Genomic DNA, 27,376 nt, shown 5'->3' with positions numbered 1-27,376 from the left:
TATTTCTGATGAACAAGCGAGTGACGAGAATTGTAAATCAATTCTCAAAATTCTGGATGAAAAGGTACCAGCAAACAACAAAAAAGGTTCCGATAAACAAAAACGCAAGAAAGCCGTTTTTAAAGTCGAAAGCAACCTTGACGGGAATAAAATACTGCTAAGACGCCTCGACGACGGCTCGCACGTACCTTATCTCCCAGACAGATTATTTTACGATACCGTAAATTATCTGCATTCTACATATGGTCATACAGGGGCATCGCGTCTGCATACCATATTTTGTCAACTTTACTACCATCCAAATGCGATGGTGCACATACGCGCAATCACAAATTCGTGCATTGTTTGTAAAGTTAACAAAAATTACGCCAACCGTAAAACACTCGAATATGCGCAAATAGAGGCATACTCCATTGGCGATGTACTGTCTGTTGACATATTCGGGCCCATACCTGCTCTCAAAAACGAGGCAAAATATCTTCTCGTTGCAAAAGATATTTTCACTGGCAAGGTATGGTTACGGACCATGACTCAGATTACTAAGAAAGCTGTGTGCAATGCCATGCAGACGATCTTAGATAATGTCAGAGACTTGGGCGTACGGATAAAGAAGGTGATCACCGATAACGGTTCACAGTTCATATCCGATTCTTGGTACAATTTACTCGAAAACAATGACATCAAGGTTGCGCATACCACAGCGTATAATCCGCAATCTTCGTCAGTCGAAAGGACCATGCGCGTCATTGGAGACAAGTTACGAGTTAAATTGAACAAGACCCATGATCCAGGTCGTACGCACCTGACATGGAAACGGTTTGTTGGAGAAATCGAATCCGAGATCAACAACACTCCGACAGGATTCAAATTTAAGCCCAACGAAGCTTGGCGCATTAAAGATGAAACCTGTAAAGAACTGGCCGAAAAAATGCAACCGTTTAACTTCAAACATGCATTGATACAAACGCAAGAGGAACTCCACAAGCGAGAAATCCCTTCGGTATCAATCAAAGAATGCATGGAGAAGGCGGATCTACAACCGGACAGAGACCTCATCTATGACGTTGATGGCTATGTTCGCGTTACCGCAGACGGTGCATGCTCCAAGAACGGAGATCCTGCCGCAGTAGCCGGCATAGGAATTTGTTTCGCGCCAGATTCTAATTGGAACATATCTGAAAAGATCCAAAGCGATCAGTATTCTTTGTCTAACAACTTGGCTGAACTCGTAGCCATATATACCACAATGCTGGTATTACGATCACGTTCAGTCAAGAAAGCAAAAATACTATCAGATTCCAATTATGCTATCAAAGCATTGACTAACACGGTTTCGATCTGGAAGGCCAACAATTGGAGGAATTCCAGGAAAAAACCTGTATGTCACAAAGAACTGTTTCAACAAATTCTCTCACTAGCAGATGAATTTGAAGATATCAAGTTCGAACACGTCTATGCACGTAAATACGAGTATACCAATATCATAGCTGATCACTTGGCTAAGAAGGCGGTATACACCGTAGAACATGCCGCTCTCAAAGCAGACGACATGTCAGAACATCAGATCATCGAATCTTACATACACGAAAAACGCCGTATTAAGAAAATGAACGATGAATATTTGTTCAACAAGAATCACCCAGATCCCACATTGCTGGAATCAGGTGATATGGTTCTGCTTACGAACCACAAACAGTCTAGTTTCGAAAAGCGTACAGCTGCAAAACTGTATCCGAAAAAGACTGGGCCATTTATTGTTCTAAAACGAACAGGCCACAATTGCTATTTACTCGAGCCTACTGACGGTTCTAAAGTAAATAGAATCGCGAATGTCCGACAACTCACGCTTTTTCTTACAAAAGATGAGTTAAAGGAGCTCCAAAGCGAGCCCTGTCTACAGTCTGACTTAGATAGGCGTTCAGTAGAAGAGAAAATACGAGAGTATCTTCTCGACTATCGCGATAACCCCACTCCTGACGAGGACGACGCTGAAACTGATTCTTCGGACGACGACCAGAAAATTGTTTCACATGCAAACATGACTTCTGCGTCACAAGTCATTCTGAAGGAGATGCAAAAAGCTGCTCGAGCTCAACGTGCGCTAGAACGCGATGCGAAGAGGCAAAAACTCGACTCAGGAGAGGGAACACCTGTATCTATTTCGATACAAAAATCTGATGTGTCGCAAGGAAAGGCCCAGAACGGCCCGACCACTCTAAAACGAGGCAGACCAAAATCAGAAAAATCGCCCAAAGCGGCGAAAAAGCCTAAAACGGCTAAAGATCCTACTCCGATCAATGTAACCAGGAGATCTCTCAGAATTCTCGAACGTCGGAAACGACTGGGGCAGGAGGCTGCAGAGCTCAAAATTGGATACATTAAGACAGAGCGGGAAGGAGAAGAATCTTACATCGGCTGCTATTACGCAGACGATGCAGATCTTCACCCGAGTATATCATCTGCGATCAAAAAAGAAACTCCGATGAATCGTAACGAGATAAACCTCAATAGCAGGGGCATTTCTTACACAAAGCTGGAAGATCTTCTTAAATATCCCAGAACGGATACAGATCCAGATGTATACTATGACGCAATCGATACTCTATCATCGCAAGACCCACCTAACTGGCAACACGATGATATCAGAGTACTCGATGTCGAATTGCAAAATTTGGCTATTACGCCACATACGCAATCGGACACAGTAATGTTAGACACATGTCCACTAGCGGCATCTAACAACACCAACACGAACGACATCCAGATAAACGTCACGCCCATTATCGACAAGATTCGTGCTTGGCGGAAACGCCAACAGAAAATTGTAGATAGCGCTGTGCACGATCCACACTTCGACCCGTTGTGACGATATTGAACTCGTTGCAATTCAATATTATGAAGCCACGTGGCAAGAAGTGCGACTCTGTGTGTTCGTCTCCGTGTAGTGTGTTTAGTATGTGTATGGGTTATCCGCACCCAGACATTACTGGTCCGTTAACGATAATCTTTACTCAAGAGTATCGTGTTGATTATAGTATCAGTCCTCAAGCGACTTACTATAAAGTATTGGCTAATTCGTCAACTCGTCACCGCGAATTGGAAACTTTCTTGTATGAAGGTTCCAAATTGGCACTTTATAAAAAGTGTAAAAGTGACAAGAACCACAATTTAGAAGATCTAAATTGGTGGGTACATTTGTCGGCACTTTACCAAGTGAAAAAGGACTATTTACGTTCTCACACTTGGGTTGTGAATAATATAGATTCCAAGAACGGAGATACTATATTTTCCGGCACGGTACATTGGTCGGGGGATATTGAACATCCTGAAAACTCATCATTAGCATGAGTACCGCATCAATTGCTATTGCAGTGTACGGGCGGTTAGACATTGCGATAACCCCCTGCATACGCAAACGGTCTGGTGGAACTGAATATTTTGTACTTGTCAGAGACTCGTACGGAGAAGAAGTTCTATGGTTGCCCGAAGATTCCGCAAAGCGAATCTACTCGGATTGCAAGAAATCTACTTCGATTTCTTTGTCTTCTGTGTTAAAACTCTTCAAGTACGAAAACCCTTGTAGGTGGTGCTTGCAAGACGTTGAACAAAAGGCATGGCAAATAACCAAAACCGCGAAGCGACCATTCGAGTACATTATATCGGGATTCATCACAGACAACGCCACAGCGCAGTTGATCAGTAAACGGTGAAGGAAACAGTCGTCAAAGCACGATTCTCGATGGATTACTCCGACATGGAAACCGACGCGGCTCCAGACTATTTGACTATTATAATAACATCAGGCTTGCGGCGTAATTTCAGTGTAAAACACAGGAAAACTACCACGCAACGCCTGATAATCGTTCAATGCAACGAAAAAATAGTCAGGTGTTGGATAGAAGACTTCAAAGCAACTCTTCTAGTAAAACACTGCCAAACATTCCCAGCCATTAGGTTGACACAGCTCAACACAATGCTGGAACAGAAAAACCCACTAGACTGGGGCATGACACAGCTCATGTTCAGATTCTGGTCGGTCACCGAAATGTGTAGCGACAAATACGTCGTGAAAATTGGCGGTATGATTATCAAATGAAGAAATCGATTCGGTTCAGTAGCAATCGCAATCCAATCGTGTATAGTTGTTTATTACGATGACTTACCCGGCTTCATTTGATACATTCGACAAGTTAGTCATTACCATTACGGCTGATGCCCGTAGGAATGATTCAACTTCACCGAAGGAAGCTTTGCGCTATGATCGTAAACTCACGATCAGAGACAAACATTCTGTCGGTACTTTGTGGATCTCACAGCAGGCCACAAATGAGCTGTACGAAAGTGGCACGTTATTCCCAATAATAGACTTAGCCTATTTGAATACGATGCTAAAGAACAGAAATCCTCTAATATGGGGAGAGTATGACTTGTGCTTTCGTGCAGTAAAAATCTTTAAAATCTGTCAGTGTGAAGACCACGTACAGATTAAAGGTTTTATTACGAAATCGCTACAAATATCAGCAGATGAAGACGTCCAGAACGACGCCAGAATCTCGATAAGCGATTTCGCGGAACAATGATAACCAACTAATACTGCCAGAACGCAGTATAAGTGGTGAAATTACACTCGTCAGCAGTAACATTTCAATCATTGGCCCACGAAATGGTGATAACCAATTGCTGTTGCCAGAACGCAACACAATTGGGAAATTACACTCGGTAGCAGTTTAGTTTCAATCATCATATCAGACAGACGTACTAAATTTTTATTTCAAAATGTGTACACTGCCATATGCCATTGATAGTAAAACGCTGATAATTACGATACATCCGGTGATATATGAAGACCAACGCGTCTTAATACAAAGGGTTACCGTATCAACAGCGAATGAAATCAATGATATATACGTAAGTTATGTGCTAGTACAAGCTCTTATCAACAGATGCTTTACTAACATGACGATCAATTTAGAATATCTAAACGGTTTTCTAAATTGCCGATCTGCGTTTTCTTGGTCGGAACAACAGCTACAGTTTAATAACTGGAAACTAGATCCACCAATGCAAAACGAGATGGGGCAAAAACTTTTCACTGGTAGAATAATTCATATTTACAATGACCCAGCTTATTGGTAATATGGATTCTACAGTGAAAAGACGTCATACACAGCACCCAAGCGTGCGCTTACGTATAAAATGGGTAAATACCGATCTACTTACGATCGTATGTACCAACGACTATATGATGGTCACTGGCACCGAATATAGACGAATAACTTTACACACGCCGAAACAATCAGTGGAGACGTGGATAAAGTCAAAAGTAGCCAAACGACTAATACGTCGTGGAAAGCTACTAAACCCGATTAACTTAAAACGTTTACACCGTTACATTGACCTAACACGGATCTTTGAATGGACGTACAATGTATTAAGTTTATATAACTGGGACGTGGGCATCTGCGGTGATACGCGCGGTGCGGTGTGCTTTCACGGCACGGTCGTAGCCACGAAGTAATACTTATTCAGTATAGTTCGTGCTACGCACCACACAACACGTTCCCAGAATCGGGTGAGTGTCTAAACATACATACTTTAATATTTTACTTAAATATGGATAAGTTAGACAACCGCCTAGCGCTGTCAGAAAACTTTTTTACAGTTAAACTGACACGTACGCGCAAGAAAAAAGGCACAATAGAACGTATGTTGACTGTCGGCTATCATACAGCTCTAATAACGGGCTGGATACGCGCAGACAAAGCTCAGATTTTCCAAGCAAAATCTAATGAGAAGCATTCGATGTTACTCGAACACGTAGACAAATATCTTGGTTTACGAGAACTGATACCTTGGGATATCGAAGAGATTTCCAAATATCGGTGGGAGTTTATCAAGATGGCGAAGTTTGATGGCCAACTTTGTATACGTGGTGTGCTTGTGCGTAAAATTATTCATTAGTGCCAGAGCGTACGATGAGTAAACACGTACGATCTTTAACGGAGCTGTGCAACATACGGATATTAGATATAGTTAGAGATAAGATAATGTCCATTTGCGACAATCCAGGATCACCACAAATCGAATCTGAAAAGTTATCTATTACGGTAACAAGTAAGATACGCAAAGACGATGGTATCGATAAATGTAAAATCATACTACTGATTAACACAAATCGAGAAGTCATTTGGGTTCCACTTGCGAATGCCGATATGATGCAAGAACTATGTGCAAATGCCACAATAGATTCAATACCATTTAAATGCATCGATGTGTGGTTCGATCTAATGGAACATCTAAACTATAGCGAGGGTTACTTGGCTGCTAGACGATGGGTAATTCAATCCATTGCAGGAACGCAAGAGGGAATTACCTATCACGGCACAGTAATCCGAATGAAACCCATACAGCTGCTCGAATAATAACCACCGCTTTAAGCAAGCATTGTGCGTTAGTATCTCGCAGTAGCTGAACGTTATTACACGTTGGTTTTAAAACGCTATAGTATAGATTTAATTTATTATGAAGTCCGTTAGCGACAAAACAAGGTTGCCAGAACGCAATCATACGAAGTTGTCAGAACACAACGACGTATCGTCGACGGTAGCAATCGAAGCAACGTTGCCAGAACGCGACGAAGCCGCGACGCCGCTACCCGACAAACCAACGTTGCCGCTGTGCAACCTGGTACCATCGGTAGTACTGAAGCGTTTAATATTGTCAGAGCACGATACTAAAGCAGCATCCGGTGCGACGTTGCCAAAATTCAACGAAACACCGATGTCAGTACACGATGACAAAATGTTATGTATTACCATAACAGACCAGGAGCAATCTTGTGATGGTATGCAAATGTTTTTTGGCCTATTGCGGTATGAACAGAAATCCCAATATATTCTAATTCCATCTGCGAAAAAGAATATGATCAAAGATTTCTTTCGCACAAAAAACATGATACCATTACAAGGCCTCCAGGTATGGCTGAACATTGCAGTTCACCTGCAACTCAGTCCGGAATACATTACCGATCACTGGTATGTACTCTTTGCGACGTCCAGAACGACGTCACAAATTACATATCACGGTAAAGTATATCCATCAAGCCAAATCCAACCCTGGACACTAGCGATGTTTAATCACAAACGTCAGTAGTGCTTCAGAGTTAGTCGTCATTGCACGCGGATTTGGATCGGTTTAGAGCTCTCGTATTTTATTTATTTATGTACAATGAACTCTATTGCGAGTCCAATATGCTATGCCTGTACGGCAGATGTCATGTTGATACGAATAAGCTCTCCTCCGATGAACCTAATTGCTATACCCGAACGATTGGTACGCATCTCTATTAACGGGATCGACCTGCATCGGTGGATTGACATAAAACTAATTACGCACGTAATTCGGTTTTGTACTCTCACCCGACAAGTTCCGATGGAGCTGGTGGAGGAATGGTTTCATATCACTGAACTTTTCGCTGCCACGCCCCAGAAACTTGAAAACTCGTTCTGGGATATTTGCAATATTGAGACAGTACTGGGAACGCATATCTATATCGGTATGATAAAAACAGGAAATCTCAAACAACTTGCAAACATTGCTTCGCACAGTTGAACAAGTGTAAGTACTTCATTTGCGAGAACTTACACGAGAAAGTTGCTCAAAACGGCAATTTGATGGAAATATACGAAGTTTTTTCCCAACCACCCATTAGCGGTAGCATCACTTTTCGCGTTACTAATCAATCCAGAACGATCGACAATGTAACCGAAAAGAAGGTGATTGATAAAATCAACGATCATCAGCATGAGACATACGTCATTAACGACGTAGTCAATTTTATCATACAAAGATGCAAAACGGTTGGACACATGCAAATGTGGAGACTTGACGTATATTTCAACATAGGCACCAATTATGCGTGCAATGTTTTTTACTTTTTCAACCAGCTTTGGAAAGTAAAAGATATCATCGAAGGCAATGAAGAGGTGACCTTGGTTGGCCACGTTGTACAAAAAGATCCAGACGATCTTATTTACAACTGTCGCGACCGAGCGAGCGTCAGTCTTCGATAAGAAAATATCTATTTCGATATTTTCTAAGAAAATACTTTCGATGCGAAGTATAGAGCAGCTGAAACTTGCAAGACAAGTCTCAACTCGCTCGGTCACGTATACCAGTACGTATACTGACAAAGAACAAAGTCTCAAGGTCAATTGCACCAACGAAACTCGCATTTGCTACGACGCAAATTGAGACGGGTTTCCGAGAAACGAGTTTCTTTGTTCTCAAACACACTAAGCATTAACTCTACGATAACACGAGAATCGGCGCGCGCAGAAACATACGTAGCCGGTAACCAGTGGCAACCACTCCCACTAGCGGAACTGGTAGTAGAGGGGATAGCAACGAACGGAGGCTAAACCCAGCACACAATCGAACAAGAAATTCATTTCTGTTCAGTTTGTGCTCGCGTTCGGTTCTCTTGCTTCGTTCTCTCCTTGTTGCTTAAGATGTGTACAAGACTTAGTACCTAAAACGGTATTCAAGTCAACTACCTATTTCGGTAGCGGTTTTGTGTATTTTATCGAAAATACACATGGTCTTTTACGACTAAAAGATAAAATATATCCCTGTTTTCGGGTAAGCTTTTATCTTTTTTACGCTTTAAATCATGAATTCCACATGCGAACCTCATGATTCGGCTATTCAAACCTACATACGGTTGAAGCCAGCATTACAAAATTCGTTTGAATTCACATCTGCTGAAGTCGAACAAATTGGTTGTGATGCTTGCAAACGGCCGTTATTACTGGCGAGCCCGTATATTAGCTTTCATCGAGCTATGACGGGTGAGTGGGTGATAATGTCGATTTGTTTGCATATACACCACCACGCTTGCGTTGCGGAGCATCATCAACGGCGAACTGGCGGTGATATTTCCGAAAATACCCCGGTTCAGTGCCCACGTGCGGACTGCCAGATGATACATCAACCCAGCAATATAAAAGCATTACGCTTTTTGATTGCAAAACGTACACTTGATCGACTCGTGGATACAAACACCCTCGAGTGCATCAAGGATGCAATCAGTGCTGCGGAAGATGTAATGCACAAGCAACATGAGTCAATCCTCTATCTCAAGGATAAGATAGACGAGTTGCGCCGCAATGTCGGTTCCCAGAACGGAACCAAAACGCAAACGTTTCGAGATGAAAACCTCGAGTTAAGAAACCAGATCAAAGTACTGCAAGGCCAGTTACACGATCAAACGCTGAAACTCGAGGTAATCGCACGCAATCACAATAAAGCAGCAACAGCCTGCAAAATTGCAAATGTGTCGACATCTCAATCGACATTGTCCGTTGCGACAACGTCTCAAGGTATCTCATCCATAGCGATGACACCTACGGTTGTTCCAACTGCTGCTACGCAGAAAGAACAGGCCCCTGCACCCCATGCGGTGAGTTTTGCTGATGCAGTAAAACGACAGGAACCAGAACCGAAAGCGGGTATTTCTCCATTGTTACGGGAGAGAAACAGAAAAGAAGCTCAGAAACGAGCATCTGCTGTGACAAATCAGGTTCAAAAGCAATCTGAAACTCTCACGTCAGCGGGGAACATACCGAGACAGCGCAAAGCCGCTAAGTCTCAACCAAGTGGTTCTCCAAGGGTACGATATCAAGTACTCGGCATCAGCTCCATCTCCCCTACTACGGGACAGATGAGTACGATGACGATACATGATAATCGTTCGGGAGAAAATATCGATCTTACTTTTCCCTCCTATTCGGAAGAACAAGTGTTCGGTATTGTCTCTAATCCTGACATGCAATTAGATCCTCCCAATGCGGAGGAACTACAATACCCAAGGAGCACCGATAGCGTGTTTATGACAAAACTCTTCGGCGCAGATCCTATTGCGGGTCAACCCGAAAAAGTTATTGTCAATCCTGGGGACGAAGATCTTGCGCGCGTTCGTGAAGAACAACGCCGCGAAAATGAAGCTCTTCGTATTGCAAAGGAGACGAACGACTTGGCGTCCATTGCGGCGATCCAGCAAAAACGTCAACAAGATGAGGAACTCGTCCGGAAAGAATTCCGACGTCCTTCCAAACTCGTTGACAGTTCGGAAAAACCAAAACGTACCCGGTCTAAATCGACTGGCGCACGGGAAAAAGCTTCTCAATCAGCGGAAGCCAGAGCCATGAAGGAGGAGGCTAAATACGCCACCCCTCCGACGAAATTTCGCACACCTCCTGAGGCGTCGAGATCTTCTAAACTTCCTAGGGAAGAACATCCGAAGCTACCGATTCCGGAAGCTCAAAGGATCAAAACCCCAGCGAAGAAAGGCTCAAAAAACCCTATTGCACCTTGTACACCTTCGTATCCGAAGATGGTACAGGTCAATAAAAAAGGCTCAAAAGCGGCCAAAGCGGTGAACCAGCCTGCTAAGCAATTAGAAACAATTGACTTAACGGCTGCGTCTCCGGCTCATACGCCAGCGATATCTACGCCTGACGAGCCGAGAGTCATCAATCTCACTTCCGAGAGCGATGATCACACGCCAAATGTGACACCCACTGCGGTAGATCATTCTTTACCCAATGCGGTAGACGAATCATTACCCGCTGCGGGAGATGATTCAATTTCCTTGTATGATGATCTTGATCCCGACGATTTACTCAATGCGGTAATCGGCGACGAGGGTTCACAACAAGGAAAATCCGAAGGGTCCGTCGATAAAGTTCCGACTTGGAGCGAAGAGGTAGAGGAAGCTCTCCTCAACGACGGACAAGAAGGCCAGAACGCCTAAAAAACCTTCGATGAGAGTGACGGAGTAGTATAGTGCGATCAAGACGTCCATCTGCGACGCACAATACCAACTAGTCACTCAATGCAGTACTATTGGTGAAAAGAAGAAAATCAGTCGTGGTAAAAAATACGAGGCGAAAATAACTGTCATATGGGCACTACGTAAAGTAGTTGCTAACGATGTCCGCCAACCACCGATTATTCTTCTTCACACTTGGATTACGCTGTTTCGCGTACAAAATCTCGGTAAAACGAGGTAATTCGAGTGTATCACACTAACACTACAGACACAACCCGAGATCCCAATGCGGATTATCGATGCCACACGACAGACTACCATGATTCCCAAAAGCGGACACGTAGTAGCCTGGTGTTACTCGAATGGTCAGTTTAAGTCTGTGGTGATGATACTTCAAAACTGGAAGGATTGTGAGTTTCATCATCTCGTATCATATTCGGAATCCCCCGAGTATGGTGCGACATGAGGTTGCTCACAGCCGACTTGTGGAGTATCTGGTATCGATACACTTGCCAACGTTTTTCCATAACCACTCAACCTCGCCGTAAACTTCTCAATGCAGAAACATACGGAGGGGCAGTATCCGATATCCTGATACGGATAGACGTGTGGGCATAACCTGGAGGATAGCTCTTGGGAACATATCGTAACCAAGCAGTATATCTCTTTGGGGTCCGTATATCTCTTCGCTTGCTCCGTTGCGAGTTGATAGACGAAGGGGCATATGTGATATACTTTATGCCTTGCATGTTTATGCCAGTACTTTACGGGTGCGCTCGAGTGGTAACACTGACTTTGTCTCCCACTGGCAACGCCGGAGGGCGTGGCTTAGTGGAAGTAGCCGAGCCGAAGTGCGAGGTTACAAGGTAAAGACAAGTCAGTAGTGTAGTTGTAGCCGCTCAGTGCAGTAGCTCTTCTAATTGGTTGCAAGTGCTCTATTCGTGGTTAATGTCTGTGAGTTAATTCTCTCTCCGATGCCTGTTTCGGCACACTCGTGTACCCTTCGGGGTGCATTGTTAATGTTATGTTAAAGTGAAGTGTTTGTGTAGTGGTAAAGTGTGCTTATCATGGTTTAACGTCCATGATAAGATCGGTTAACGTGTTAGTTAGATGGTGAAATAATCTATCTCGTTCGTAATCGTGAGGTGGTTTCGTACCCTCCAGGTAAAGTAGGTTAATAATATATCTTAAGTGGTGTATTATTCACTCAACGGTAAAGCTCTAAGTATCCGTGAGCCGATTAGACGTTAGTTAGGAGTAGATTTGAGGCGTAACGCTGAAGATCTAAGCACGTGATAAGTAATACGTGACAACTTACTCATTGCAGGAAGTTGTTATTTATTACATTGTGAAGCTATAGAGGATAGAAAGCACCCACGCCCGCCGAGGCAAATAAATATCACCTTACGTGATATTTCCTATCCATACTACGGTATAGGTGTAGTAATAATCTATATTCCTATACCGTATTAACCTCTATCTATATCTTTACAGGAGGCTCTAAAATGACTTGAAATCCACCAGAAGTCGTTTTCAGAGAGTGTTAAAATTGGAGTATAGAGTAAATTTCAGCTTTCCATCTCCGTTTGATGAAATTTTGTGAAAATTTAAAGTTTCAAAAATCTGCTGGAGGCATCAGGAATTTTCAAAAAGTCACTGGAGGCTTCAAAACGACTTGAAATTCACCTGCAGTATTTCGTAGCGTATTGAATTTAGTTTTTAGAATGAATTTTAGCTTTACAACTCCAATTTGATGGAATTTTGTGGGAATTTCGAGTTTCAAAAATCTGCTGGAGGCTCCAGAACTACTTAAAACGGATTGAAACCGTTTTCAATCGATTTGGCATGTCGAAAATAGGGTATATAACCCAAATTTCAGCTTTCTTGGTCAATTTGGTAAAATTTTGATTTTTTTCTCTCATTTTTGGCCTAAATTCGATTTTCAAAAATTCACCAAAAATCGAAAAACGCACTTCAGCACTTGAAATTTTGATAGGTGATAAATTTTTGCATGATCTTTCGATCTACCTTTGTAAAGTTTGAAAAAGTTCGTGCAAGGTCTATGTTAAAACGCAAAATCTGCGATTTCGGCTGACCTGTCAATCAAAATGGCCGCCATTTTATAAGTAAGGCCAACTTTTTTTTTGGAAATTTTTCTTTAAAATGTTCCTTAGGATGTCCCCTTTAAGAAAAAAGTTGTCCCGGAGGATCGGCGGGGGGGGGGTGCAATTACTCCCATTGTCATATGCCGGACTATCAAGAGTATGATTTTATACTGCATTGGGAATTTTTTTTCTTTATTGAATTGATAGATACTCGATTAAATTGAGTATTAATTTATTTACAAGAAGATTTCAACTTTTGTGTATTGAATTTCGCGTCGTATTACTCGATGAAAGTGAAAAAAATGCGAGTTAAGAGTCCAGAAAATGAAGTCAAAGAATCGACAAATCATGCACCTTTTCAAAATTCAAATTCCTCAGTCAATTTTCAAAATGTTTATCGAAATTCACACCTCGCATTCTCGACTACTTAGTCGCCACTTTTCCGGTGTCGATCGATTTCTGTGACCCCCCCCCCCTCCTCCCACCTTCGACAAAACCTTCGAATAAGCGGAGACTTGAAGTATTAATTTTTTCAAAAATTAAATAAGGTATAAGATTAAAAAAAGATTTCCAAACGCCAGAATTTATTTATGTTTTTTGATTCTTTTTTTTTTTTTTTTGAAGAGTGGACATCTAGTATTAGTTTGATAGCATCGGAAAAACTTGGAAAGAATTTCGAACCAGGCAAAATTAAATCGAGAGAACACGCAGAAATACATTACCAGATGTAATTTTCAGAAGCTAAAGCGCATTTTTAGATTTTTGGCGAATTTTCAAAAATAAAATTTGGGCCAAAAATGGGAAAAAACCAAAACCTGGCTAAATTTACGTAAAAATCTGCGAAAATTTAGTACGTCTATTTTACTTTCGACCCTTCTAATCGATAGGAAACGGTTTTAAATCATTTTGAGCAGTTCTCGAATCTCCGGTAGATTTTTATTCGACAATTTTCAATTATTGATGAACTTTCAAAAATCAAATTTGGGCCAAAAATGGGAAAAAACCAAAACTTTACCGAATTTACGTAAAAATCTGCAAAAATTTAGTACGTCTATTTTATACTTTTGACCCTTCCTAATCGATTGGAAACGGTTTTGAACCATTTTGAGTATAGTTCTCGAATCTCTATAAGATTTTTATTTGGTATTTTTCAATTTTTGACTAGTTTTTTAAAATCAAATTTGGGCTTAAAATGGGAAAAAATCAAAACTTTATCAAAACCTAAAAAAAACTGTAAAAATTTGGTACGCCTATTTCACTTTCTTCCCTTCTAATCAATTGGAAACGGGTTTGAACCATTTGGAGCCTTTCTCCAATCACCAGAAGATTTTTGTTTAGCTTTTTTCAATTTCTGGAGAATTTTCGAAAATCAAATTTGGATCAAAAATGGGGGAGGGGGGGAGCAAAACTTCACCAAAACCTGAAATTCTGCGAAAATTTATTAGATACCTACGTCTATTTCACTTTCGTCCCTTCTAATCGATTGGAAACGGTTTTGAACCATTTTGAGTATTTCTGGAGTCTCCAGAAAATTTTTGTTTGGCATTTTTCAATTTTTGGCGAATTTTTGAAAATTAAATTTTGCCCAAAAATGGTAAAAAAGTAAAACTTTACTAAATTTACCTAAAAATCTGCGAAAATTTGATACGTATTTCATTTTTATCCCTGGTAATCGATTGGAAATGGTTTTGAACCATTTTGAGTACTTCTGAAGTCTCCAGCAGATTTTTAAAAGTTGAAATTTCCATGCAACTTTACCCTTAGAAATTGGCGCTGAGTCGATTGAAGGTGGTTTCAAGTCATTCTGGAGTCTCCAGATACTTCTTATAATTTGAAAAATGCCTAAAAATCTTGTCCATTTTGAAAAGAAAATTTATAAAATCGGCCCCAAGTGGGCCACTAACAGGCACAAATCACATTCAAACGAGCTAAAGTCAAATTTTACAGATATTAAAGCCTTTCTTCATAAACTATAAGAACTTCCAAAATGATATTGTAGACTCCAGAATGACTCTTGGGACCATCTTCAATCGATTCAGCATGTTGAAATCAGGATTTGAAGTGAATTTCAACTTTTCAATTTGATCGGGCAAAATTTATGGAAATTCCAACTTTCAAAACATTTTCTAAAGAGGCTCCAGAAGTGCTCAAAATAGTTGTTCAAAAACCGATTCCAATTAATTGGGAGGGGGGAGGGTAAATAGCGTACGTATCAAATTTCAGCTTTCTATTTACGTACGTCCAATTTGGTAAACTTTTGATTTTCCTCTCTTTTTTCGCTCCAATTTGATTTTTGAGAATTTGTAAAAAGTGCACTGACTTTTCTGAATTGAGAAAAATCGAAATAAGCCGATAATTGCAACTATATCGCGGGGGGGGGGGGGAGGTCAGAATCAGAATCTTGAGACAAACTATAAGGGGTACAGTCGTTGAATTCAAAATCGGTATTTTGGACAATTCTCATTGCACTGACTTCTTCTTCGACCCCATAAAAACCAAAAAATGTCATATAAAAATGAAACTTTCGAGAATAATTTTGTTTCGGGGAATTATTGCGAATCAAACATATTTTCAAGAGTGAAAATTCGCCATATTTCGACATTTTTGTGCACCAAAAAAATTAAAATGATCGAACTGGAGATGGAAGTCACTTTGGGACCACGAAGAGTTTGGATTATTTATTTGTGACGCGGCCAGCGATACCATACCATATGTCGGCAAAAATTTTTTTCGTTTTATTGTGGTTTCTGGTAGTGTTTTTCTTCCTCTTTTCAATGGTGCAAACAGATTTTCAAAATATTAAAATCTGACAAATTTGCAAAATTTCAAAGTTGCGTATTTTTTGAAATTCAAAAACCAAAATTCTGAGAAAAACGTGTTTGAAAGTTTGGGTTATTTTTGTAACATTTTTAAATTTTTTTTTTTTTTTTTTTTTGATTTTCTTCATCTTTTAATGGTTTTACATCATAATATATTTTTTTTTTTTGACATTTTTTTATGAAAAGCACTTTTGTAAAACCGGTTTTTCACCACTAAAACGACGTGTTTGAGATCGATGGGTACACCCATTCCAAAATATAGGCTTCATAGTATATGAATCGACAAAAAATTTTTTTTTGATATTTTCTGACTTTTTCCATGAAAACGCGATTATCTCAAAAAAAAGTTTTCCGACATATGGTATGGTATCGCTGGCCGCGTCACATTTATTTTATTCAATGAGCCTTATACAGCAACTTATTGGCTAGAGGCTCGTATTTACGAGTGAAAAGCTTAAAGAAAAGGAGGGAAAGAGGGAGATAGTGAAAAGGCTTTAAAATATTCTTCAATTTGAAAAAAATCACTTCTTCATTTCCACACATTCTTTGAGACCTAAATAAGTAATTATTTTCATAATATGAATCATTTTTTATGTTGAGTTTTTGAGTCGTAAAATTCAGGACCATACCCCTCCCCCTCCCCTTCCCCTCCCAAAAAATCAAAAATTAGCGAAAAGTACTAATTTCTAAAATTTTTATGGCTTTGAGCACCTCTTCCACTCAGTTCGTCTCAAGATCTTTCAATTTTTTGGTTGAAAAAATCCTACTCGATGAGAGAGGTGTCGATTTACGATTTTTGAGATGAGTAAAAATTTATCTGATCAGGTAGTGTTGGTTATTATTTTTTTTTTAAATCAAAAATCTGAATAGGAAATCTTGCAACAGTGAAGACATTTTTTAGAATTCAGAGTGAGTTAGAAAGTAAGTTGAGGAGTTTGAAATGTCCCGAAATTTGAAACTTTTCGTTGAACGAATTTTCAACTTTTATGACTCAAAAAATTCACTTTTTCTCAAAATCAACTGAAGATTTTTGCAACTTAAATTTTCTAAGGAATGGATTAGCCTATGAGAAAAATTGTTGCATATTTTTTATCGAAAAAACATGGAAAATTTCGTACCTTTTGAACGGGAAAAATCTAATTCAAATATCCCATCGTTAAAATCGTTCATCAGTATCACTTTCTTAGCTCACCCGTTTACCCTTTCCCCTTCCTCAAATGCTCAATGTTAGCTCAACATTCTTGCTAGGTACCTAATCTTCAATTTTATATCATCTGTGAAGCCATTTGAAAAAGATCCAAGGGGTTGAAATGCCATAATATGGATTTATTGGGTGCTTTGGATACAGCTTTCGCTGGTTTCAACTTTCCAGTGCATCCTAAAATTTCTCAACATGAGACTCTGTTGCATTAATTTCGAATCTTGTTTGAAAATTCTTCCTGAGTGATTTTCAGGAGACCAAAGCTGTATTCGAAAATTATTTCCAATTGAAATGAAGAATTTTGAAATAAAGTCATGTTGGGTGATTTGATGGGGTGGTCGTTATATGATTTTTGAAATTTTAAGCGTGTCCTTTACTTATATGAACAAAAAAGTCTCGAATTCAATTTTTTTTTTTTGTATGAATTTGGTATAATTCTTGACAAATGAATCAATTTAATTTCATTCCAAATAACTGGATTTTTTCCTCCAAAAAAAACACGAAACTTTTTTAATAGTATGGCCTTTAATTCCGCCTGAATTTTAATTTCCATTTAAAAGCATAAAACATTTTTTTCTTGTTTTTCAATTCAACAAATAAATAAACTCAGAAACGAAAAGAAAATCAAAAGCAAAAAAAAAACGTAACGAGTTTTTTCAACAGTTTATTCAGAGCGGTGATTCGGAGTAAAAAAAAATTTTGGAAACCATTTAAAGGAAATTGTTTCACGTACTATCCGACATTATTTGTGTACCTTTTTTTTTTTGTTTTTCCATCGCGAAGTTTTTTTTATTTCCGTTGCTTGCTTCGTTATACGTATAGTACAGCAGTGTAGTAGGTACGCTGGAGCGAGGGAAAAAAATCTCTATTAGAGTTACCTTCGCTTTTTGTTTTGAATCCGTTATATTATTTTTTGTACGCGAACAAAAGACGGGGTAGTCGTTGGTCCCTTTTTATATTTGTTCAGTCCTTTTCACAAATCAAAAGTCGTCAGGTACCTTTTAAATTATTCAGATTTCTATTCGTTTATTTCATTAAAACGTTGGAGAAAAAAAAGGAACACGATTCCGAAAGTTTTCCCCAAGAATTTTCCCCCGTGAGTAAAACTCACAATTAACTTTTCCCCCTTCGGGTTTACGTAGAATTTTCCGGTTTTTTTCCTTAGGTACTATACACAGTAATTTATAACGTCATAACGTGATGTATTCCCAAACGATTTAATGGCGATGGATAAAAATTTCCATCGTGTTTGTTACTTGGTATCGTCTCCGTTAGAGATCGCTTTGAGTTGCGTTTTTTAATTTTTTTTTTGTTTTTTTTTTTAGTGAATAAAATATGGAAGTTTTAGTTTATTTTTTTTTCAAATATCTACAGATGTTAATTGTTGTTTTTTTTATTTTATTTTGATGGATGATGAGGTTTGAAATTTTTTTTAACGAGTGTATAAAGTAAAGGAATTTATGAAGAGATGTGAAATTTTTGGCTCACATTTGATGGATTTTTATAGACTTAATTTATATGAAAATGTTTACAAAAAATTATGTACTTTGAAATTTTGAGTTTTTTTGGTGCCAATTTTTTACTTCATTTGAAAAATAAAAATTTTAATATTTAAAAAAAAAATATTCTACCTTTCTTTTCACCTGTTTGACCTGTTCGAATTCTGACAACGTTTCAATATTTTTTATCTGTATTTTCCTTCGAAAATGATGGGAAGGTGGGGGAGGGGGAGGGGGAAATAATGGGCTTATAAAGATGTTTTCGAAAAATCATTCTTTGGAATTTCGAGTTTTTTTATGGGTCCTAATTTTGTACTGAACTACTTTTTTTCAATTTTTTCATCGAATTAAAAAATGAAAATTGTGATATTTTTCCAAAATATTTTACCTTTCTGTTCACCTGTTCAAATTCTGGCAAGTTTTCGATGATTTTTAATTTGTATTTTTCTTTGGAAATGATGGGGGGAGGGAGGGGAGAGTAGGGCTTAATTTATGAAAATGTTTTCAAAAAATCATTCTTTGGAATTTATAGGTTTTTTCTGGGACCTAATTTTTTGTCCAATTTTTGAAATTTTGAGTCTTTTTTTGAAGTCCTAATTCTGTACTCGAATACTTTTTTCAATTTTTGGAATTTTTTACTCGTTTTGAAAAGTAAAAATTGGGATATTTTTTCAAAATATTTCACCTGTCTTTTCACCTGTTCAAATTCTGGCAAGTTTTCAACGATTTTTACCCATATATTTCTTCGTAATGAGGAGGCTGGGGGGAGAGTGGAGCTCAATTTATGAAAATGTTTTTCAAAAAATCATTCTTTGGAATTTTTAGTTTTTTTTTTGAGTTCTAATTTTTTACTCGAATATTTTTTCCAATTTTTGAAATTCTTTACTCGATTTGAAAAATAAAAATTGTGTTTTTTTTTTCAAAATATTCCACCAGTTTTTTCACCTGTTCAAATTCTGGCCAGTTTTCAATGATTTTTCACTCGTATTTTTCTTTGGAAAGGGAGGGGGAGGGGAGGGTAGGGCCTAATTAGTGAAAATGTTTTCAAAAAATCTTTCTTTGAAATTTTTAGGTTTTTTCTGGGTCCTAATTTTTTCCTCGAATACTTTTTTCAATTTTTGGAATTTTTTACTCGTTTTGAAAAGTAAAAATTGGGATATTTTTTAAAAATATTTCACCTGTCTTTTCACCTGTTCAAATTCTGGCAAGTTTTCAACGATTTTTATCCATATTTTTTTTTAAAATGAGGAGGAGGAGGAGGGGAGAGTGGAGCTCAATTTATGAAAATGTTTTCAAGAAATCATTCTTTGGAATTCTTATAGGTTTTTTCTGGGTTCTAATTTTTTACTCGACTATTTTTTGTCCAATTTTTTGAAATTTTTGAGTTTTTTTTATAGTCTTAATTTTTTTACTCGAATACTTTTTTCAATTTTTGAAATTTTTTACTTTTTAAAAAGTAAAAATTGGGATATTTTTTCAAAATATTCCATCAGTTTTTTCATTTGTTCAAACTCTGGCAAGTTTTCAATGATTTTCAACCGTATTTTTCTTTGAAGAGGGAGGGAGAGGGGAGAGGAGGGTGGGGCTTAATTTATGAAAATGTTTTCAAAAAATCATTCTTGGGAATTTTTAGGTTTTTTTGGGTCCTAATTTTTTAATCGACTATTTTTTGTCCAATTATCAAAATTTTGAGATTTTTTTGGGTCCTATTTTTTTACTCGAATACTTTTTTTAGTTTTCGAAATTTTTTGCTCATTTTGAAAAGTAAAAATTGGGATATTTTTTTTAAATATTTCACCTGTCTTTTCAGCTGTTCAAATTCTGGCAAGTTTTCAATGATTTTTAACCATATTTTTCTTTAAAAATTGATGGGGGGGAAGCGGGTAGAGTGGGACTTGATTTATGAAAATGCCTTTGAAATTTTGAGGGTTTTTGGAGTTCTAATTTTTTACTCGGAATACTTTTTTTCAATTTTTAGAATTTTGAGTTTTTGGGTCCTAATTTTTTACTTGACTAGTTTTTGTTCAATTTTCGAAATTTTTTACTCGTTTTGAAAAGTAAAAATTGGGATTTTTTTCAAAATATTCCACCAGTTTTTTCACCTGTTCAAATTTCAATGATTTTTCTCCCGTATTTTTCTTTGAATAGGGAGGGGGGAGGGGAGTGTGGGACTTAATTTATAGAAATATTTTCAGAAATTAATTCTTTGAAATTTTGAGTTTTTATGATCCATTTTTACTCGAATATTTTCTTTAATTTTTGAAATTTTTAACTCCGGGTTGAAAAATATAAATTGTGATTTTTTTTCAAAATATTTTACCTGTCTTTTCACCTGTTCAAATTTTGCCAAGTTTTCAATGATTTTCGACCGTATTTTTCTTTGGGAATGGTGGGGGGAGGAGGAGAGAGTGGGACTTAATTTATGAAAATGTTTTCAGAAAATCATTCTTTGAAATTTTGAGTTTTTTTGGGTCCTAATTTTTTACTCGAATACTTTTTTTCAATTTTTGAAATTTTTTACTCGATTGAAAAATCATAAAAATTATGATTTTTTTTTCCCTAAATATTTCACCTGTTCGAATTCTGACTAATTTTCAACGATTTTCACCCGTATTTTACTTTGTAGGGGGGGGGGGGGGGAGGAAGAGAGTGGAGCTTAATTTATGAAAAAGTTTCAAAAAATCATTCTTTGGAATTTTTAGTTTTTTTTTGGGTCCTAATTTTTTACTCGACTAGTTTTTGTCCAATTTTCGAAATTTTTTACTGAATTTAATGAAAAGAAATTGTGATTTTTTTCAAAATATTTTACCTGCCTTTTCACCTGTTCAAATTCTGGAAAGTTTTCAATGATTTTCGTCTGTATTTTTCTTTGGAAATGGTGAGAAGGAGGGAGGGGGAGGGGAGGGTAAAACATTGCAAAATTTTGAAATGGCAATATTTTTTGATTTTTTTTTTGGTGAATTATTTTTTTTATTTTCCAATTTTCTTCGTCATTTTTTTCAAACTTCAATCAATTTTTTTTCGACGAAATTTTTTAAATTCATTTTTTAATTTATTTTTTACTTTGAGAATCACTTGAAAATAAAAAATAATTTTTTTTTCAATTTTTATGCAATTTTTAAAGATTTTTCAGATGAAAATGAGCACAACTTTGATGCTTCCCCCCCCCCCCCATGACACTGAATTTTTATATTGAACTATTTTATGATGGTACTTGGAATGAAATTTTTCGCTCTCGTTGCCCTTTTTCTCTTTCTGGTGCAATTTCACGATATTTTCACTCACAATTGAGGTCTCACTAAATGAAAATTGGATTAACCCTTCCCCCCTTGGAAATTTTTCACGACCCATGGACTCGATCTTGAAGAATTGGGGAATTGAAAACACTCGAAAATACACAACTAAAGTACATACTACAACCGATTGGAATCGAGCTATAGGAGAAGCACTCACCTCGTATGATCGACTCCAGGCTGCATCCACGATCTGGCAGCGAGCTGCGATCCGGACAGTGGCTCCTCTTTGAGTCCACTGGTAACAGCAGGTCCTCGAGGCTGATGATGATGATGATGGTGATGATGCAGTCCGGTCGCACTTCCGTCCTGATGATGATGATGCAATCCAGGAAACATCCGGCTGGCCGGAGGCGAATAGAACTTGCGTCCCCAGGCCGCGGCGGCCACCGGGTCCAACTCTACGGAGCCCGGCAGTCCCAACGACGACGGCCATGGGGACGCGGTTGTTGTGTACCCGCACTCCACTTCTGATCCGACCCAAAAAGTACCAGAAGTGTTGCGACCTAGATCTACCGAGGGCTCCGTTGGGAGTACCGTGGTCCCGACTCACTTGAAACTGATTCGAATTTTTACGAGAGGAAAAAAAACAACAACAACAACGGTTATGGCCAAAGAGCCGGCGACGATGGCCTCTTTTTTCGCGTTCGAAGATATTTTTGTACTGGAATTTTACGTTAAAATGGGATAATTTTTTTCACCCTTAACAAAAGTCAAATCACCGTGATTTTTTTTTTACGTAAAAGCAACCGGTTTATCGAACATATACATACGGTTCCCGGAACGTTATATGTAGACTATATGGTACGGTACGTGTAATAACTCCGCGGTGAATTGTATCCGAAGCCAAATCTCTCGAGTCGTCCGACGAATATAGTATGATGGTTCGCGCCAAGGGAGCTACTGATAACAGCGGATGCGAGTACGACTAACGCGGCAGGGACTAAAGGAAAATTCTACTGCGACGTCACTAAAGGGACGTCGCACCTCTAGAGACCACGCCCCCCAAACGGCCTTTCGCTGCTGTCCACCAATAGTTAGGGATTTCGTAGTCGACTTTCAGCCAATCTTAAATCTCTCGACGCTGGAAACCGACGGGACCGAGAGACGCAGTGTGCCCGATGATACGACGCAAAGAGGTTCTCCTTTTTATACAGCTTTTCTAGCCTTTGAAAAAGCAATTTTTTCGTATTTTTACGTGGAATTTTTTTTTTTTAATGAGAGAGGTTTGCATTTGGAAGGGTTTTTTTGGTGCTGGAGATGTGTTTAGGGGGTAGAATTTGGTGGTAAGGGTGTGCAGGGGTTTTTTGAAGGGGAGGTAGGAATTTTTTGGGTCGAGTGTGAGAGTTTGGGTATTTTTTGAAATGGAGGGTTCAATTTTTTTTGTGTCTGAATTTGAGTTGATTGGATTAATACGAGGCGTGAATAATTTAATTGTACGTAAATGATGAAGAGAAAGAGTGGGGATAATTTTTTGAGACGTTTTGAGCCTAAAGAAATGGTTTTAATCACGTTTTTGTGTGGAATTTTTGTTCGTGAAAAGGCTACGAATTGGATTTTTCGCGATTAATGTGATTTTATTGCGAATAAATATGAGATTAGGCCTATTAAGTGTTTGCAAAATGATTTCAGGTATATAGCTCTATAGCTGTGAGATGATGTGTTCTGAAAGTTATGTTAGATTTTCTCTCGTCATCATCGTGACGATTCAAGCCTATATCAAATCAAATTTCGTTCATAGGCATCTGCTCTGATTGTGCCTAAACCTTTACTATGGTTTTTTGAAGGCCTAACAAATTGAAAAATATGTAGTTGCATTTGAAACATTTTGTAGCCTATCGAAAGAAAATTTTTCTTCGTAATAATTTAATTTTTCTCTTTTTTCGTTTGTTTCAAAATCAAAGATCGTGTTAGGTAAGTGTATATATTATCAACTTTTTTGACAAAACGATGAAATTTTCTGGTTAGAAATGTGAAAAATGAAAAGTTTTTGTTTTGACGTTGTGAAAATGTATTTAGAATATTATTCTGAATATTTGGGCGTATTCAGAGTTTCTAGTGTAGAAATTATTTCTTTAAAAAGCATAAAAATTTCTAAAAAATTGACGTCGTTTCCAATTTATATTCAATTTTGTATGTTCCATACTTCATGAATTATAACTTTTCAAAAGCTTTTGCACTCGCTTGGCTCGGGCTACTTTTCTCTTTTTTCTGGAATAAATTTTCTAGAAAATTAGATCCTCCGAATCTGACCAATTCGAGTCTAAAAAATCGATTTTTACGTCAAAAATAATGTTTTTTATTGGAGAATGTCTCTTGAAACGTAACGTATTTGGCCTTTGTTTTGAAATTCAAAAATGTTTCTAACGAATTTAATAATTGGTTGCTAAAGTGTTATAAAAAAGATACGTAATTCATCCAAAATTGCGAATTTTTCTTCAGGTTTTCTTGAATTTTTTGTCCCAAAGGTTCGAGAAAGTACCTACAGTAAGAAAACTTTTTCAAATAGCAAGTTTTCTTTCGCTCTCGCTCCGCTCGAGTCACTTTGTTTTTTCCCTAAAATTTTCTGAAAAATTATTGTTCAAAAACAATGGGATAGGTTTACAAAATCTTGAGTGAGGAAAGAAGTAAAAATTTCGCAGGTCACTGCATAGGATTTTTTCAAGTTCGAAAAAGTAGTTATGGTCGAAAAATTACAAAAATGTCTCGACTCCGGATTTAAATAAATTTTATGAACCTTGTTAGAGGCTGCGTGAAGTTTTTTCAACGATTATCTCATTCTTTTGAGTATAATGATGAAATTGAGAGTGAGGGGAGGGGAGAAGAGGATGAATCTTGAAATCTTATCTAAGTACACCTTCATGAGAAAAATTTCTATCGCAAAAATTTCCATTAGAATATTTTAAAAATCTGGAGACACCTTGAAGACTTGATTTTTGGTGGAGGGGGTGGGGGGAGGGTTCAAGTATGGGTAAATTTGATGGCATTGACGCGGTACGAAATTTCATTTTAAGAGTACGAAAAAGGCACGGAGTTAGATTTTTGGATTTTAGTATACTTGGCGACCCTGTGATTCTTTCAACTCGCGTCGAAGTAATTCAGCGAATTGATTTGAACAATTTTCATGCGAGGAGTTGAACTGAAAAAATTGGATTGGGGTATTTTTGGGAGAAAAAATGAATTTGATGTAATTACTCACTTTGGAAATCAAAGATTCCCTCAATTTTTCTCAAAACGATTACCTACGTATGTTGATTTTCAAAGCTAAATTTGAAAGATATTAATTGGGAAATGAAAAGACATTATTCGATGGGTACCTTATAGAAATTTGATGCCAGATACACATTTTCATCATCTGAACAATTTTCAAACTCTCTCTTCCTCATTTTTGTTTTTTGTTTTTTTTTTCAAGACCCACAGGACGAAAAATTCAAATTGCAGCATTTCATTTACATTTTATTGACAACTTCGACAGTTCACGAGGAAAAATTTTCACTTCACGACAGCTTGGGAACAAAGCAGGTTCAGATTCCACTGATGTATTATTTTAGAATTTTAAAACTCGAAAATAGATCGATGAAAAATTGAAACTTTTAGAAATTTTTGAAAATGGAACCTGTAAAATAATTATTTTTTATTTTAGATTGTGCTTGATAAGTATACGGTCGAGTAACATCCGAAACACGTCGCAGAATTGAAAATATTCGCAAAAAATTGTAGGGAAATCACGTTAGGTACCTAAAATATCATCTTGGTTCATTTTTGTATTTAATTCAATGAAATTATTGTAATGGTTCTGGATTTTAAAAAACTCCCATTTTCGATAAAATGGAAAATTAGTGTAAAGAGCAAAAGTGCAAAAATTTCGAAACTTCGATGAGATTTTAGGAGAAATTGAGATCTAGGCAAGGGTTGTCGACAGCCAATGCTGGTTGGGGGTAAATTTACTTTGGCCTTTCTTCTAGGGACGAAACTATATAGAGCGTTTTTGAGAGGGGAGGGGGGGTGGGGGCTTAACTGAAAATTTGCCGACTGATATAGAGGGAAAATACCAATTTTGTCGACTGATATTGTATTTATAGCCTACATACGATTTCATTTTCTGTTTTGGATTTTGAGGAACCCAAATGTGAATTAGGTACTTACCTATAGAATACCTACTTATTTTATACGTAGGTATTCTATGAAACACGAAACAAATTGGCTCGAGTGAAGCAAGGTTGAAAGTTTCTGAAAATTTTATTTCGGGAGGCCTAAAAATGATGCTTTTTTAAGGCGCTTATTTTTTGTATTAAAATTTTAGATTTTGAAAGTTGATTTTTCATTTTTAGGATGTCAATTTTTGAAAAAGAACAGAGTACGACCAGTCCAAGTGAGGACGAAAGCTCTCGAAAATTTGTATTTTGAGAGGCATAAAAACGATATACCTACTTTTTATGCGAGAAGTTAATTTTTTCTCTTTAAAATAGGTAAGTAAGTACTTATTAAAAATTTAATGATATTTTTTTTAGAAATTTCAATTTTAAAAAAGAAAAGAAAACAGGCCCTTCTGAAAGCGTGGGTCCGGGGCAAACTCCCTTTACCCCTCCTCTCTCGACGTCCCTGTCCTTGATTTCGAAAGTGAGTGATGACTCAAATATTCATTTTTTTTCAATTTTACAATTTTATTGGTATATATAAGTCCGAATTCACGCACGAAAATTCTTCAAATTTATTCGTTGAAATTTCTTTTTGACGTTAAAGGGCTATAGGATAGAAGAAATTGAATTTTTCGAGAAAAACAAAATTTCTTGAAAGTGCAGAAATATTTGTGAAAACGCGTCGTTAAAATTAAAAAGAAACGTTTGACGAAGTAGGTATTTTTAAAAATAAAGTAAAATACCTACGTAAACTTGCAAATGATTTGGTGCGATGCTCTTGATATTTTAAAATTCCAGAATAAAAATTATAATAAACTTTCTAAGCTAGATTCAATTTTTTAATACCGGTATTTTTTATAATTTCGTACAGTTTTTGGCTTTCAAGACAAATACAGTTGATGGTTTGAAAAGTTCTGGAAACCTGCAAATATTGCAATAATTTGAATGACGTTAGTTTCTGTTTAATTTTTGACTCGTAATTTGTGAAAACAGAAATTCTGTGAGCGAATCTGATAATCGAGATATTTTCACATCTATCTATACCTATAGACCTACCAATTTATATAAGTACTCAATATGAAAGAATAATATGGATTAAGGCGTGAAAAAAATTATCAAGGCCCGTAAATTTTCTTATGGAATACGAGTATCTTCAACGTCTGTGGTGATCACTAGATTTGATGAAAAATGCCTTATGAAGGGGATGAGGGATCGGAAAATCAAAACCGTTCTCATGTTTAAATTAAAATACAATTGTACATAAATCTACCTAAACTTAGGTGCCTATAGATACATATTACTTGGAAAATTATTATTTTTTGTATCTACCTATAATAAAACGACAGACTAAGATGCGAATTCTATTCAATCTTAATATTCACCTAAGTAGGTAAGCTTATTTAACTTTTCGTTTTATTTTTTCAGAATTCCAAAGTTCATCTGGTGCAGCTCCATTTTTGTGCGATAATTATTACGTCTTCGATCAGTG

General features: G+C 37.4%; 1 protein-coding gene across 1 annotated transcript in view; it reads right to left on the bottom strand.

Moving 5' to 3' along the window:
• The window catches only part of kn (EBF transcription factor-like knot), a 185,976-nt gene extending 163,276 nt beyond the window's left edge, over window positions 1-22,700 (bottom strand). The window contains exon 1 of the mRNA XM_065354908.1: window positions 21,909-22,700. Within this exon, the coding sequence (XP_065210980.1) occupies window positions 21,909-22,087 (179 nt within the window). The 5' untranslated portion in view covers window positions 22,088-22,700. The remainder of the gene's footprint in view (window positions 1-21,908) is intronic.
• Between the last annotated feature and the right edge of the window lie 4,676 nt (window positions 22,701-27,376).

This window comes from Planococcus citri, chromosome 1 (assembly GCF_950023065.1).
Source record: "Planococcus citri chromosome 1, ihPlaCitr1.1, whole genome shotgun sequence".
Classification (NCBI taxonomy): domain Eukaryota; kingdom Metazoa; phylum Arthropoda; class Insecta; order Hemiptera; family Pseudococcidae; genus Planococcus; species Planococcus citri.
This window is presented reverse-complemented; position numbering and strand designations above follow the sequence as displayed.